Source organism: Genypterus blacodes, unplaced genomic scaffold (genome assembly GCF_046128005.1).
Source record: "Genypterus blacodes isolate CSIRO-AG114 ecotype Tasmania unplaced genomic scaffold, CSIRO-AGI_Gbla_v1 ptg000438l_1, whole genome shotgun sequence".
Taxonomy (NCBI): domain Eukaryota; kingdom Metazoa; phylum Chordata; class Actinopteri; order Ophidiiformes; family Ophidiidae; genus Genypterus; species Genypterus blacodes.
This window is the reverse complement of record NW_027467208.1, coordinates 3,084,939-3,101,242: the sequence shown is the minus strand read 5'-3', so window position 1 is coordinate 3,101,242 and position 16,304 is coordinate 3,084,939. Positions and strand designations below refer to the sequence as shown.

The following is a 16,304-nucleotide window of genomic DNA, read 5'->3' as shown; positions in this document are numbered from 1 at the left end:
ATTCCTGCTCGGCCATCTTAACATGGATGGGCATAACAAGGACTATATTTACATGCAACTTTGAATAATATATACATTTAACAATTCACATCCCTATCCTACAAAGAGGATTTATGTAAATTATAATTACATATATCAGTTTTCTTACAGGAACATGGCGACGTACTCAGGTATGATTTCACAGGTTTGTTAATGTTTTCCAAGGCCATTTTCACATTGCATAAAAACAAACTTAAATTCCCAGTATGGAAATCTATTGCCACAATCCTAACCCAAATGTTTTAATACAGATTCACTTACAGCCCTTGCTAATGAAAGAAAAGGGTATGACAGCAACCCAAAACACTGCAAATAATTGTGAAATATCACACTAAGTGGATACTCTGGTGCGCTATCTTCTGTCAGTACAAGTACAAAAATATCACACCAGCATCATCCATGCCATCGTGGAGAGGTAAATAGTAGGTGGACGGGGGCCAAAGTGACTGAGGATCCTTAATCTTAATTTACAGTGCACTGATCTTGGATGGAAAAAGAAGACACTTCTCCTTTTAAGAGTCACAATATGCAGCAGGAGGGATAACAAATGCAAGGATGCAAGACAAAGGAACAAAACAAATTGTCCAAAATCAACAATGGCACTGTCATCAGTAAAACATGACAGGGTGAGATATTTCTGTAGCAGGTTGGTCAAGTATGTATCTGGTCATCTGGTCAGAAGCCCAATGTCAGTCTCAGGAGTTGTAGATCCCTCCTGGTAGATTATTTAGACGGGAACGCAGCTCCTTCCGGACCTGGGTCACCCTCCCCAGTTTGCGTTTGTATTCCTGCAAAATACAAAGAAGAGAGAGAAAGTCCATCAGTGCACAGAAATGATTTCAGTACAAAAGTGCAATGTTATGATTTGCAGTTTTTTGAAGTCGCAAATGCAATATTCCCCAGGGATACCTAAGGTCATCTCTTCTGGTAGCAATCTGCTGCAAATAAAGGACTAAAAGAAATCTAAAATCTAAATATTAACTTCATAAAAGGTATCATGGTAAACTATTCACACTCAACAGCATTGGATTAGTTAAAGGTCCTAGTTTGCACATTTCAAGCAACAATGTTTACAAACAAGCATGACTTTTTAATATTGCCAAGTAAAAATCTGATATTAGGTTGTAAACATTGTAATAGGTTTGATTCATAAATAGGTTTAACTCGTTATTTTGCCACAGCCAACTTGCATGTCCATCTACTCAACACATTACTGAGAAACCATCTTGTTACCGAGGCCAGAAGGGAACATTTATCTTGTATATTTGGAGTTAAAACCTTCAAACGTTTTTTTAATGTACATCTCAGAGGCCCATCAGGGAGTGTGTGTCGTTTACAGCAAGCACATGTTGACAAAATGTCAATATCAGAAAACTATATTAAATCCACATTCAATAAGAATCATCCGTTTTCCCAGTGCAGCCGTCTGTTACATGGCTTAGATCCCTGATACACACGTGTGTGACTGTGTTGTGCGAGCAGAAAGTGTATGTGAATCACAAAACTTTTCAATCGAGGCATTTATTGTTCCTAGTTTTGGCGATTTAGTTTGAAAACTCATCACCGACTGTCTCATTGCTTCTTTCCTAGTCTTGGGTCCTGTAATAAGAGGAAACTAAGGTTTTCCACAGTTTCATATCTACAACTGCAGCCTGATTTAAAAGTGGGGGTGTTGAACAAGCATGTATGTCATCAATGTCACTACAAAGACCTTAGATACTTCAGGCAGAATCTTTGGAACTGGGAACGACACATTTGTGCCATGTGAGCGTCACCCAGAGGAGCCAGTGTTGCCAAAATAAAAGCACTCAAGATCAGTTTCATTTTTTTATTTTCATTTTTTTATTGCCGAGTGAAGAAACAGACATGAGACAGTTAATCCTCTTCAGGTCCTGCGGGTAAAGGCTGAAAAGTTAGTGTCAGCATTTAACACAAAAACAAACACAAATCTAAATAGAGTGTGAGAAAAGTGAATCTGCCTTCAGGCTTCTCGGGATCAAACCCTGAGTAACTGTGTGAGTGGGTGGGTGGGTGTGTGTGCGTGTGTGTGTGTGTGTGTGTGTGTGTACTGTACCTACCTTGTGGGAAGAGAAAGAAAACTCCATTAAAATAAGAACCGAGTCAAGAATCCGAACAAGCATAGGTGGCTGATGTGGAGTGTGTATCCAACATGGAAGCTTCAAACTGTTTATAAAGGCAGCAGGCATGACACTGATTGTTTATCCTCCGATTTGTAAAAACTAATTTCAAAAAGGTGGATAAACAATAAGTGCAAGGGAAAAAGAGCAATATTCAAAACACACAGAAGCGTATTAAGTGAGTTCTTTTAAAAGAAAAGATGATTTACGCACTTCTAGTTTCTGCTCGTTCTGGACCAAGCCGTCCCTCTGACTCTGCAGGAAGAGCGTTAGTGTGCGTGTGAGCTGCTTCCTGTCATCGATCTCTGCCGCCAAGCGACCGCTGTAGTCTGCCAGCAGCATGCAGGCCTCCTCCACCAGCCGAGAGAGGCGCTCGCCCGACTCCTTATCTGAGGGCACACAGAGGGGACAGACGGGAGGAATGAGGGCTGGAGGTCACAGGGTTAATCATCCATGCTGGTGTAATGTAAACAAAGAATGTAAACAAAGAACTTCATCCCAAACCTCATCGCTCATTTCCACCCATAATTCCTGCCCTTGCTAACTTGTGTGTGGCGGTGTGTGAGCTCTTCAAAATGTCTGTCTCACCCCGCCCCCCCTACCTGTGATCCTTTGAAGCAGCGACGTGTCCTGCACCTCAGCAGGAAGGGAGGAGATGCGCTGACGCAGTGATGAGTCACCAGAGGCCGCGTTCTCCAGCTCCTGCAGGGCGCGGATTAACTCTGCTGTCTGGGGGGGAGGACGGGGACACGGGTTACAAATGGGGGGATGATGATAATCGGGGGAAAAGGGAAGGGACAGAAAAGTAAAGAGATAGAGGGAATGGTGAGTGAGCTGAGATGGGAAAACAGCATTGAGATGTTTCAGGATCTATTTAAAGGCATAGAACTGTTTAGGTCAGCACCTGTGGAGGATCTGCTGGGGAGCTCTGAGAGGCAAAGTCCTGAGTGTCCCGTTGGATCTCCTCGTACGGCCTCTTCTTAGTCTTCTTCTCTCCATCTAGGATTAACAACACAAGCAGCGTGAAACCAAAGAAGAGGCAGGAGGAGGCCACTTTATTACACGGCTTCATTGTGACAAAGTGGCGCGGTTACATAATGACCCCAGAGAAAGACAGCAACCAGGCCAAACGGGACCAGAAGGGTTCAGAAGAAGACGAACCATATCTGTGAACTTACACAGGACTTGTGAGAGCTGGTCCAGCAGCTTGTTCTCATACACGGCTCGCTCCTGCCAGATGGACAGAACCCGACCCAGTTGCTTCTTGCAGCCTTCCTCCCCCTCTCTGCACACACAGGAAGACACATTTAGGCCATGGACGACATGATAGAGAGACACACACACACACACACACACACACTGCAGGGAGACACTGGAATCTCTCAGAAAAGTCAAACCTGGACACGTGCTTGAATGCGTCGACGATGACCGGCGCAAAGTCCTGCGTGAACTCCGGCCCTTTCCTCTTGCTGTTCTGGATGACATCATTGGCCAGGTAGAGGAAGGTCAGCTTGCGCGACCCCTGGGCTGCACGCAGACAAACGCAAACATCCAACATACATACGATGAGTGAGGCGCTCTGAAATAACTTATTAAACTGGAGCTGAGGGAAACAGGGACAGTTCAGTCCTCAACACACACAACAGTGAAGTCAGTCTGAATGAGAGAAACTACTACACAGAGTACAGCTGGAAAGAAAACGTCTACACAGTCTAAAATGAAATAACAATTCATGTTTACACAACCGACAGCCTTTACTGGCCCTTCAGTCATTTAATAAGAAATAAAGCTTAAAAGTTTAGGCTCCATTTTGGGCCTGAATACTCAGCTACACAAACCCTCATTAGACTCCATAGTTTCATAAACACATCAACTTTACCTCCTTGTGATATGAGGCTGAGCCGTAATATGACTCACTCATTCATTTGTCCGTTTCTAAAGGATCAGACGGACGCTGAACTCATCACAAAAGCTCCAGAGAGACATCTCATCTTCGCCCCTGTTGCCATTAACAACATGCAGCCGTTTTTAGTCTTCAGACAAACTCCCAAAATACACCAACCACCTGAGATATCATTAAGCTGCTGACTTGCTCCCCGGGGAGAGGGAGGGAGGGAGAGAGAGGAACCCCCTGAAGCTCCTCACTGATACTGAACACATAAGAACCTTAAACTGCAGCGCCTGCATGAGACACATTCATACAATAAGCTGCTTAAAGGACATCTGAACAGAATCTGGTTTGCTCACAGAAAACAGTTATTGATCAACATCTCCTTCTCGCTACACGTTGATATGATCCAAATGGCAACTTAAGGTTAAAAATAGCGACGCCAAAGCCACAGTCAGAGCCCCCCCCCCCCTCACATTCAGTGTAGATAGACAAGAGTGTGTGTGCGTTCCATGTTTGTTTTTGTTGCTGTCAGATTAAATGAGTCACTCATTAAAGCTTTATTACTCTGCATGTTTACACAACATGATGAACTGAATGGTCCTCTGTTGTTTGGGGGGAAAGCAATCTGATCTCTGTCTGGCAACAAAGAAGTCTGTGGTCAGAGACACATATGACCTACTTTCATATATAAATAGCTTTACTATTATTATTACTACTTGTGTGTTAAGGCTGGGGTTTGTTATTTTGGGAGCTCACAGATTTCTTATTTTTCTGCAACCTCATCCGAGTACCTGGACACTCAAAGAGACGAGTACTAAAAATGTAAACCCGTGATGAAATGCAGCCTTAAAAATAAACATGGCCTCTTTGAAACATGACAGCAGAGTTCAACCACAACAAACCGAGACTGGATGTTTGAGAACAATAACAGCTGCCACTCAAACCCTGCCGAGTACTTTGAATACACGAACACTTCAGAGGCACATTGTGTACCAACTGAGCCCAACTACTAAGCTTCTTTACCCACATTTGCCTCGTTACATTGACCAGACGCTACTTCACCGTTACAGTAGTGCATGTGAACACTCGAAGCCTCAGGCCTCAAAATGCAAATTTCGCTTTAGACTGTCGACATAAGTAGCGTGCAACTCACACTTCTGGCCTAGCTGAACTTTGCTGGCCTTCCAAAACAAATGTAGGCCAGAAATGTAGCGACACATAGAAGCGCAATTTGCGGGGTATAAATAGCTGAACATTAGCTGACAGAACTACTCGACTAAAACTTGTTAGGCGTTTAGAAGTCAACCGACGTTTCAAGGTTGTACAAAACTAACTGTATGGCAACGTAAGCAAAGTGCTTCATTAACGCTACTGTGCTGTTTCGCCCAAACTAGATTAGCTCGGCTGTGCTTGGTGTTAGCGCGCTAGCTTAGCTTAGCCTTACCTTTCTTGAGTTCGTTGAACCAGACGTTGACAATGGTCTTGGAGTGTTTCCTGTGGTGGATGAGCCACAGGGATAATGTCTGCACACTTTGTTGGGAGTTGCTAAGCTCGGACAGTTTCTTCTCTAAAGCCGCCTCAGAGAACGCGGACATGTCGACGGGATTCGGGGGGGAAACAGGAGTGCGGGAGGGAGGGAGGGGGGCGGAGAGGAGAGGAGGCAGCGTCACGGGTCTCACAGTGCTGTTGCCCGGAAACAGGCCACTGACTGCGGGCTTAATCAGCCACGGTGTCCCGCGCGTTTAGCCTCCGCTTGGAAGTATGTGTCTGTGAGGAGCTCTGCCGGCTGGAGGTACAAACACACAACCTGCTACTGCTGCTTCTTCTTCTTCGGCGTTTCTCCTTCACGTTCCGCTTTCTGGCTTATAAATTCGGTGGCCAGTGTTTTACCGCCACCTTCTGGTTCGGAGTGGAACCCAATTACAGAAGAGACAAGTTGAGACAAAACTTTAAACAAAACAACAGAACTGCAGCATAAAATAGTATTCAGAAATTCGATTGTATTTCATCTTAAACCAGGTCATTTAAACTTTATATGTAATTACGTGAACAAACATGCTTGTGCCGTCCAACTTCAGTGAGAAAATTCACACCATTTATAAATGCACCAAATATGGATACTTTATTGAAAGATTTGAACTACAGATCTGTTATTGTTGCATTTAAGCAGCCTTCAAAGCCTCAGCATCAGTAGTTCACTTACAAAAAAAAAGTAACTCATCCAGATAACATTGAGTGCAATAACAAAGTTTCTTCATTATCAGACATTATATAACAATATAAAATTTCTTATCAAGAGCAAAGCGGATAAAGATTTCATTTGGTGCAAACAAAACCAAGCCTGATTCCCACAAATATAAAGGATGGATTGATCTTCAATATCTCTTTGAACATGTGTCGGGAATGAATCAGAATTTTCGTCCCCGAGTGTGATTTGACTCTACGCCTGTGTTTTCAGCAGTACAGTAGTCCCAGTGATATTCTGTGGCGTGTGCAGCAGTAACACTTTCACATGGAATCATATGGGAAGGAGTGCAATCCACATTCCCTGATAACACTCTTCCAAAACAATACTTAGGACCTCTGGAATTCAGGTCAGAGCGATGGATCTCATAGCCCTGATATGGCCCAGGGCGGGTGAATCCATCTGAATGGAACAAAGCCCCGCCCCATCTGCTGTGGGCCTGAGGAGGGTGCCACCGGTTTGTCCCGCCATCAGATATCGCATCAAGCCCGGTCTGAATGGCGCGATAGTCTGCGGGGCACGTCGGGCGCGATCGGTGAAAAGTGAGCCCCACACACCCTGAAGTCTGCAGTCCTCTCTGTTCCATTTTGAGCAAGTCGATGCTGCCGCCGTGAGCAAGTTGGTCACCAATGAGCCCACGTGGAGCAAATCCACCTCTGAAGCCGTGATGTCCTTCAGCGGCTGCAGCAAGACTTGGATAATCAGGCACCGTGTACTCTTGGTGGGGTCGGGTCTCTTTTCGCATGAACTCTCTGCGGCCGTCGTCGCCCTGAAGAGACTGCTGCCACGGCTCAGTGTAGCCTGCCTGCCCCGTGTGGTAAGAAGGGAAAGCAGACCTGTCCTTAGTTTGGTAAACAACAGATCCATTTCCCTCCTCCATGACAGAGTTCCATGTTCTAACATATTGTCTTTCATCAAAAAATACTTCCTTTTCAGAAACTGAAAAGTCAGATGTTATTCCATCCTGCTGTTCATGGAGGAATGGATCATGTCTTGGTATTGGCCCGGATGTGTATGTGGCCTTGTTGATTGAGTGCTGATCGTCCTCATTATCATCGTCATCAGCGTCCATGTCTGTATGCAGAGTACACGTGAGGTTTCTGTCTGGCTCTTCATAATCATCTGTGTCTACATCCTCGCAAAAGACGCTCGGCTGAAGTTGTGAGGTTTCGCAGACTGACACACGATCGCCGTTGTAAATGTCTCCTGAGCCCGAGTCGTAGTCCAGATCGGCGTCCACTGCCTGGGACTCTTCAGCGTGTGGCGAGGTGAAGCAGGTGGGCGAGGCTGGGAGGCGGTCCGTGCTGAGCGATGTCCTCTCCAGCAGCAGTGAACCTTCGGTCAGAGGCAGGCTTACCTTGAACACAGGATTCACTTTTCTCATCTTCTTCCCTTTTTTCCTATGGGGCACATCTTGGTTTGGAGCCACTTGGACACCGACCACCGGCCCTTGGAACAAACACAAACATCAAATCCAGTGGCAGGAAATGACACAAATGGAAGTATGCGAGATGACAAAAAGGGAAGAAACTCAAAAGGTCTTGGGCCTCGAAACTGTTGCACACCTTCCACAGCCATTTGTGTCTTTTGAATGTTAGTACCTGTCCGTCCGTTCTCACAGGACAACATCTTTACGCCTGAAAGATAGAATACAGCAGGCATGCACAGAAAAACACATTTACACACACATGCCATTACAGCGACGACAGAACAAATCAAGAGCAGACAGTCTCCGGCCCGTCTTGGAACGACGACCTCAACTCCTACATGAGACGACGTCGCAGCAGAGCAGGAGGAGTGAAGGGTGTGTCGGTGCTCAGCTGTACTCACACCAGTGGTAACTTTTGCCAGTCAGGAGGAGGCAGAGCGACGTCGGCACGTTTACCACCTAGGAGACGACACGTGTTTCATGACTTCATACAAACTCAGATTGAGGTCTGTGCGCCCGGGGGGGAATACGACACCTTCATCTCTCCGCTGCCTTCACGTCGCTCCACTTCCTTGGCCAACGACAGGAGGGAGTTTGTCTCGTCAGTATCCGCCATCGCCGCCTCCGTCAGCTCGGGATGAACTTCCGTCTACACACACAGGCGCATTTTTAAGCGAACGCGACATGGACACAGCTGCCCGTCCAGTTAACAGCAGGACACTGAACTCACCATGTAGTTCAGGAGATGGGAGGAGCCGCTGAGGTGATCGTTCAAATCCTCTTTGTTGGATTTGATTCGGCAGCAGTGGCATATGAAAGAGTAAGTCTGGCCGTCTTCCTTACCTCTACACTCGACCACACGGCTCAGGCCTGGTGTCAAAACAGACTTTCATCAGCGACACGCAGAACCAATCATCAACAGCTTTGTTTCCACGTTAATTTACCATCCAACACTCACCAATAAGAGGCTCGTAGTCGTAGTTCTCTCTCTGTACCGGCGCAGGAGCTTCGGCCGGCTCCGGTACAAAGTTGACCTCTGACTTGACCAAGGGAGCCACGCCCGAGTGTCCCTTGTGCGTCTGTGCAGGCAGGGATAGGACGACTCGGCCTTCCAACCGGTCCTCCCTTCCTCTTTGGCTCCGCCCACGTGTTAAGGTGAAGAACAGAGCGAGCGCTGCGGTGCGACAGAGAGGAGAGAGGTTGGAGTGCGGCGGCAGAGATTAAAGGCGCAGACAAAGAGCGACCAGCAGCTTTGGGAGTTTGGATGAAGGGCAAGTGGTTCTCAAGCTGTTTGACATGTGACCTTGTACAATGAGGTGAATGTGCAGAGCGGTGGGATGAGACCACTGACCATCATTCTCATTCTGTGACAGCATCATGTCATACAGATCCTCTCCACAGTGCAGCACCTACAAGTGAAGCCAGGCCACACAACACAGATGAGCACACACAGGCCGCAGAAACAATGACATACACAAACACCATATGATCCAAACACACACACACACACACACCTGCACGTCCCCCGGCCCCTCTCTCCTCTCTAGAATCGTCGCCATCTCGATCAGCGGCCAGGCCAGCATAGACAGGTCGGCCTTCTCCTTCCATTCAGCCACAAAGTGAGGATGTTTGGCTTTCTGTCGGGCAAAATCCCACCGGTGAGAAGCAGCCCACACTCAGCAGCACGCGACTACGTCTCACCTCCTGCTACTTACGATGTAGTTGTATCTGTGGAGGCTTCCCATGATGTGGTTTCGCATGTCGGCCTTACAGAGACGACACACACACACCTCACACAGGTAGAACACCTCTTTCTGTGCTTTCACACATTCTGTAATACTGCCCAAGCCTGGAATGTAGAGCAATTGACACAAATTATACACCCTATACGCACACACTCACACACAGCGCATAAATTTAAATGGAGGAGAGGTATTTGTCACCACACACCGATGATGGGTTGCAGTCTGCTCTTGTTTTTCAGATACACCTGCAGAGATTGGAACAGCTGGCTTTTGCTGGTCGCTCCTACAGACGGGGGAACACGTCAGACAAAAACGTAGCTAACACACTGAAGCTTGAAGGGGGCGAATGCTTACCCAGATGTGGCCCAGCCAGCTGCATGCTGCGGTCGTAGGATCAGTGGTGGAAATCTGTTTATGAAATGTTTATTATTGAAGCGACTTATTACACACTACAGTGGATCTGTCTGGTTGTTACACAGAACAGACCAAAAGCAGAAGTACAGACATAGCAAACAGAGAGAAATGCACTTTTTGAGGACGCTTGACTCCATATTTTCTAAATTTCCGACTCAATAAAGGTCAGAATCTGCATTGTTATGAATGCTGGTTAAACGCTGTATTACTAACTAACCAGCAGGCGGCGATGCAACACAAATTACCTCCGGACTCACTTTCAGACGGTTTAAAGGTTTTAAAATCCGCGTATATCCTCGCAGGTTATTCTCAGAATGACGCACATTTGAGCACCTGTGAACGTGTTTGCTAATTACGACACTATTTTTACGCAAACAAACTTATTAGTTTGTACTCGGTCACATAATAAATGATTAACTGCGGGTCAGGGCCGGAGGTCACTCACCTCTCACCCGGGTACATTAACATACAATGGCCGGTGACCGTTTGGCGTCTAACTCGACGAATAGCGAAAATAAACAGAGAAACAAAAGAAACCGAGCTAAGACAACGCTTAAGCTTAAACACCCGCAACATAAACACTCCTAACTCCTAACTCTTCTTAAGTCATTAAAGTCAACGCTTTCTCAGTAAACATTAGCTAAACAAGTAAATAAGCCAAATGTTGTACTGGCGCGAGCTTACCGGGTGAAATATTGCGTCCGTCCGTCTGTCCGGAGAAGTAGGCGGAAAGTTATAAACACTTGATGCCCACGAAGTTGTGTCAACGGCAGTGAGGTGAACCTTTGAGTAGCTCTCCTTCTTCCTGCTCGGGGAGGGAAGGAAGCGGCGGGGCAACGGGCGTGTGTCCGCTACAGTTGCAGTCAGTCAAGCAGAGTAGCGTGTAGTGACGGAGCAGGAGTACAGTAACGGAGCTACAGTTGGGGTGCAGTGGTTCTCAAATGGCGTCACAGTCCCACGGGTATCAGAAATGGCGTCACCGTCTCACGGGTTTAAGCTGAGGCATTAAATCCACATGTGAAGTCTGACGAACTCCACACGGTTCTCGTCGACTGGAGGTCAAAAGTTCACATTATTCCTTCTCTCGCGATGCATTCACGCTCACTGCATCAGGGTTACACACATCTATAATATTTAATATACAGCAAATGCGACAGGAATAGTCTTCATATATAGAGAAAAACTTTTGGAGTCATAGCAGAATACAGATGTGTTATTGTGAAGAGTATGTTACTGAAAAAACAAACACAGAACTCACTACATCGTTTAGTGAGTTGGCCGAGCTCCGGTGAGTAGAGGAAAACACCCAAAACCAAACTGCAGAATCACAGGTCTTATTATATTCAGCTGAACAGACGTCTCATATACAGAACCTCACGCTCATGTACCTCGCTGAGAACGCGCCGATGGGTTTTCCATCAGTGCATATATCCCCTTCATCAATACTGCCATGGTTGACTATGTCTGCTGTTGGAATATAACAAATAATGTCAATACACATATAACTAATCCAGTAACTGAAGTCAAGTAAACCAAATGGCTATCCCCGGGAAAGTCTGGAGATAATACACACAAGCATATACAGCGTCTCTCTCTCTCTTCAGGAGGGCTAGATAACACATATCTGCCAATAGGTGAAGGAGTCACTCTAATACACTTTATCAAAGCCTCAAACATCTGTGGCCAGGAAGAAGGAAGAGAGGGGGTTTGCATAGACAGGCAGTCAGGGGGAGCTTCTTCAGATCAAAGAGCTAATTACACTATACTATTGTTCTTTAATTTACACAAAGAGAATTCTATTTTCCCCCACAGACATCTGTTCATCCCTCAGATTTGAATCTTAGCGCTGCCCCTCTTGAAGCCGGCTGACCAATAGATAACAGTTGAACTACATTGTCATCAGTGAATTAGAATACTATGTAAATGCCCTGTATATGCGGGATAAATAGGGCAGCACGGAGATATTTGATTGTCCTTCTTTGGTGCATGCCAGAGGTGGAACCAGCGCTGTCCAAGGTCTTATTCCAGTAAAGCTCTCCTGAAGATTCCAGGTCATCTTTGCCTCATCTTTTCCTCTTGATTCACCACAAACGAACACGCAGAAGAATATCAGAACGATTCTTCAATACTGCTAAGAGTTGTTGTTCTTGATTTTGCAGAACAGAGAAAACTCCTCTACTTTGTGACAGGATGCATCTGGTCTGGTAGCAGTGGTTTTGACAAATGTCAAGTCTGGTTTCTTGGACACACTCCCTCAAATCACAGTCTCACCCACTTAACATGATTACACAAGCACTTAATCATACAAGAATAAAAATTTCCATCCACAGAGTATCACATGGTACACCTGAACGCTACAGTGAGGAACAAGAGACTGTTTGTAACATTATTGTGATAGTTGTGAAGGACGTGTGATCGAAAAATGCTTTCTCTTGTTCTCACACACTAAACCATGTCTGTAACGAAGGGAAATGTATAACACGTGCTTGGTTGAACATCTCGTGTGTCTGTCATTGAGACTGTTGGACAACTTTATTCATAGTATTTTTATCAGAATCAGAATCAGAATCACTTTATTTGCCAATTAAGTTTGCACTCAAGAGGAATTTGCTGTGGTTCTGGGTGCGAACATATAACATATAGAAAAAGACAACAGAAGACAACATATAAAACAACATAAAACAACATGTACAAACAGCAGCTTGGTGAATACTTCAATGAAAAACACACTAAATTAAATTAAATAAGTTAACTAAATGAGTGCTGATGAATAAGGTGTTTGGTCCTGATGGACCTCAACCTTCGTACCATCAATGTCTTTGGCAGGCTGAACTTCTTCAGCTGGCGCAGGAAGAACATCCTTAGCTGGGCTTTTTTGGTGAGGGAGCTGATGTTGAGCTCCCACTTGAGGTCCTGGGAGATGATGGCTCCCAGGAAACGAAAGGACTCCACAGTGTCAACTGGGGAGTCACACAGAGTGATGGGGGCGGGTGGGGCTGCGTTCAGTCGGACATCCACTACCATCTCCTTTGTTTTCAGAGCATTAAGCTCCAGATTGTTACGCCTGCACCAGTTCACCAGACGGTCAGTCTCCTGCCTGTAGGCAGACTCGTCCCCATCAGAGATGAGTCCAATGAGGGTGGTGTCGTCCGCAAACTTCAGGAGTTGGACTGACTGATGACTGGAGGTGCAGTCGTTTGTGTATAAGGAGAAGAGCAGAGGGGAAAGAACACAGCCTTGAGGGGAACCGGTGCTGATGGAGCGTGAGGCAGAGACGTGTTTCCCCAGCTTCACGTGCTGCTTCCTGTCAGTCAGGAAGTCTGTGATCCACCTGCAGGTGGAGTCGGGCACATGGAGCTGGGAGAGCTTGTCCTGCAGCAGTGAGGGGATGATGGTGTTGAAGGCAGAGCTGAAGTCAACAAACAGGATCCTGGCGTAGGATCCTGCGGAGTCCAGGTGCTGGAGGGTGAAGTGGAGGGCCATGTTGACAGCGTCGTCTACAGACCTGTTGGCTCTGTAGGCGAACTGCAGGGGGTCCAGGAGGGGGTCGCTGAGGGATTTCAGATGGGGGAGCACCAGCTGAAGTAATATTATTATCAACGTTTATTAGCATGCATTATTGATGTGACAACGCCTACGACTTAGAAATGTGTATCATGAAACTGTAAAAGTGTTGTGCAGGCCATTGCCACATAGTTCTGTGCAGAATGTTCACAACAACAGGATATCTGCTCCGGATGTCGCCAAGAGACTGTCTGTGCAGCAAAAAAACACACCTTTAGTGACAGCTGTAGCAAAGAGCGTGTGTGCGTGAAAATAACATGACGCATGACACATTGTGAAACACAAGTCTGCACGCGAGGCATGAACGTGAAGCATCATTGATTGACTCCTGAAGTTTGCGGACGACACCACCCTCATTGGACTCATCTCTGATGGGGACGAGTCTGCCTACAGGCAGGACACTGACCGTCTGGTGAATTGGTGCAGGCATAACAATCTGGAGCTTAATGCTCTGAAAACAAAGGAGATGGTAGTGGATTTCCGACTGAACGCAGCCCCACCCGCCCCCATCACTCTGTAGGACTCCCCAGTTGACACTGTGGAGTCCTTTCGTTTCCTGGGAGCCATCATCTCCCAGGATGCGTATCATCCACTGTGCCGAGAAGGTGATCGGCTGCAACCTGCCGTCCCTCCAGGACCTGTACGCCTCCCGGATCCTGAAGCGAGCAGGCAAGATCCTGGCCGACCCCTCCCACCCTGGACACAAACTGTTTTTAACCCTCCCCTCTTGCAGGAGGCTGAGGTCCATCAGGACCAAAACCTCGCGCCACAAATCCAGCTTCTTCCCCTCGGCAGTGGGCCTTATCAACAAGGCCCGGGTCTTCCACTGACTCACAATAAACCCCTGCACTTTCACTTTATTTAACAGTAGTCTTAAATTAATTTATTTCAATAATCCCCTGCACGTTTTTAACACCTTATTCATCAGCACTCATTTAGTTAACTTATTTAATTTAATTTAGTGTGTTTTTAATTGAAGTATTCACCAAGCTGCTGTATGTACATGTTGTTTTATGTTGTTTTATATGTTGTCTTCTGTTGTCTTTTTCTATATGTTATATGTTCGCACCCAGAACCACAGCAAATTCCTCTTACGTGCAAACTTAATTGGCAAATAAAGTGATTGTGATTCTGATTCTGAGCAACGAGTCTGTAGTCATTAAGTGCTGTGGTCCTTGGCTTCTTGGGGATGGGGATGATGGTAGATGTTTTGAAGCAGGCTGGTACGTGGCATGTCTCCAATGAGGTGTTGAAGATGTCGGTGAACACCGGAGACAGCTGATCGGCACAGTGCTTCAGCGTGGAGGGTGAGACACGAGTGCGGACCGGCAGCTTTGCGGGGGTTCTGTCTCTTAAACAGCCTGTTAACGTCCCTCTCTAGAAGTGAGAGTGACGTGGCAATGATACGTCAAAACTTTTACTTCAAATCAATCTTCAAGGTTCTGGCTAGTAAATAACATCACTTCAGTTATAATCTGTATAAACTATGGACCCTCTTAATAGAGTCTAAGAAAAGTTGAGGAAACAGGTCTTCTGATCCAAGTAAATTGTTTATTCGCAACAAGTACAAATGAAACAAAGTGAGAGGGAACCCCGGGGTTGCTCTGAAACCCCCAGGGGTTTCAGAAACCCCCGGGGTTTCAGAGCAACCGTCCCCTCTTCATATACTATTTTGGGCTTGGGGTTTCCACGCCCCAAGCCCTTCCCCTTGCCCTACATTTTTTGGGTACTTTCCACTATTATAATTAGCCTCTTAGTTCTCATAGTGTATTGCTACCTTGCAGATTTTAGAAATAGTAATAATATCGAAACCCCTCCCATAAACAGGGTTTCGCCTCCTTCAGGACACTTCCTATTGTGCTGAGTCTAGTGAATCCCTAAGCTAAACCTTATCTCTTATCATTATGCATTGTCATTGTGCACTTAGTGAATTCCTAACCTGTCCATTATCACTTATCTTTTGGTCAGCATGCCAATTCCACATTCCTTTCAGCATCTCATTAGAAGAGGGAGAGAGGGCACTTCTGAGACATCCATGCAAGGTATTCCTCAATGTACAAGAAGATATATATAGTTACAGCTTCATACACTCAGTGTTGGATCAATCATCGGAATATACTATGCTCAGATCAATCATTCTCAACAAGAGGGTCGTTGATGAGGTGGGGGAGGAGGGGGCCACTGTGAGGGCCATATGTGAGGAGGTGGAGGGGGGAGGTGGGAGGGAGGGGGGGGACACTTGATGGCTGTAGGTGTCGAGGGGGACGGTGTCAAAACTGGCAGCTTGACCATCAAAGCGACAGTAAAACTCATTCAGCCTGTTGGCGAGGCACAGATCATTTAGGGACTGAGCGGGTCTAGGCTTGTAGTTTGTGATTTTTCTGAGACCCTCCCACACAGATGCAGTGTCATTTGCTGCAAACTGCTGCTTCAGTTTCTCAGAGTACAGATTTTTAGCATCTCTCACTGCCTTGCTAAATCTGTACTTAGCCTCTTTAAACCCGTCTCTGTCCCCACTCCCCCAATGCATGCTCCTTCTGCCGGCGGAGCTGCATGAGGTTCCCTGTGAACCAGGGTTTGCCGTGTTAAAGCTCACCCTGGTGCGTGTCGGTACACAGCTGTCCTCACAGAAGCTGATATATGACGTCACAGCTTCTGTGTACTCATCCAGGCTGACAGTGCCAGATCTGAAAACGTCCCAGTCAGTACAGTTAAAGCACGCCTGAAGGTTCTCCAGAGCCTCACTGGTCCCTTCAGGCGTGCTTTGACTGTACTGACTTATGCTAAAATTGCCACGACAGACCGAACATTTCTTATCTATAAGTTAAAATCCCAAATT

At 46.3% G+C, this 16,304-nt stretch overlaps 2 protein-coding genes across 4 annotated transcripts; both read right to left on the bottom strand.

The window, feature by feature from the left end:
- Positions 1–562: 562 nt before the first annotated feature.
- On the bottom strand, positions 563–5,914 carry LOC142989710 (regulation of nuclear pre-mRNA domain-containing protein 1A-like). 3 transcript variants are annotated; one of them, XM_076139360.1, is made up of 7 exons: positions 5,513–5,914; positions 3,575–3,704; positions 3,356–3,462; positions 3,082–3,176; positions 2,780–2,906; positions 2,391–2,566; positions 563–827 (listed from the first exon to the last, which is right to left on the bottom strand). In XM_076139360.1, the coding sequence occupies exons 1-7, from the start codon at positions 5,661–5,663 to the stop codon at positions 735–737; spliced, it is 879 nt and encodes a 292-aa protein (XP_075995475.1). In that variant the 5' UTR covers positions 5,664–5,914; the 3' UTR covers positions 563–734. The 3 variants fall into 3 exon arrangements, with proteins under 3 accessions (XP_075995475.1, XP_075995477.1, XP_075995476.1); XM_076139362.1 differs by lacking the exon at positions 563–827 and adding an exon at positions 928–2,279; XM_076139361.1 differs by lacking the exon at positions 563–827 and adding an exon at positions 928–2,223.
- A 139-nt stretch (positions 5,915–6,053) lies between these two features.
- On the bottom strand, positions 6,054–10,847 carry LOC142989703 (uncharacterized). The gene is made up of 12 exons (XM_076139349.1): positions 10,586–10,847; positions 9,842–9,895; positions 9,693–9,770; positions 9,458–9,591; positions 9,257–9,379; positions 9,094–9,151; positions 8,701–8,916; positions 8,473–8,612; positions 8,278–8,391; positions 8,144–8,201; positions 7,879–7,950; positions 6,054–7,762 (listed from the first exon to the last, which is right to left on the bottom strand). The coding sequence occupies exons 2-12, from the start codon at positions 9,864–9,866 to the stop codon at positions 6,477–6,479; spliced, it is 2,304 nt and encodes a 767-aa protein (XP_075995464.1). The 5' UTR covers positions 9,867–9,895; positions 10,586–10,847; the 3' UTR covers positions 6,054–6,476.
- Between the last annotated feature and the right edge of the window lie 5,457 nt (positions 10,848–16,304).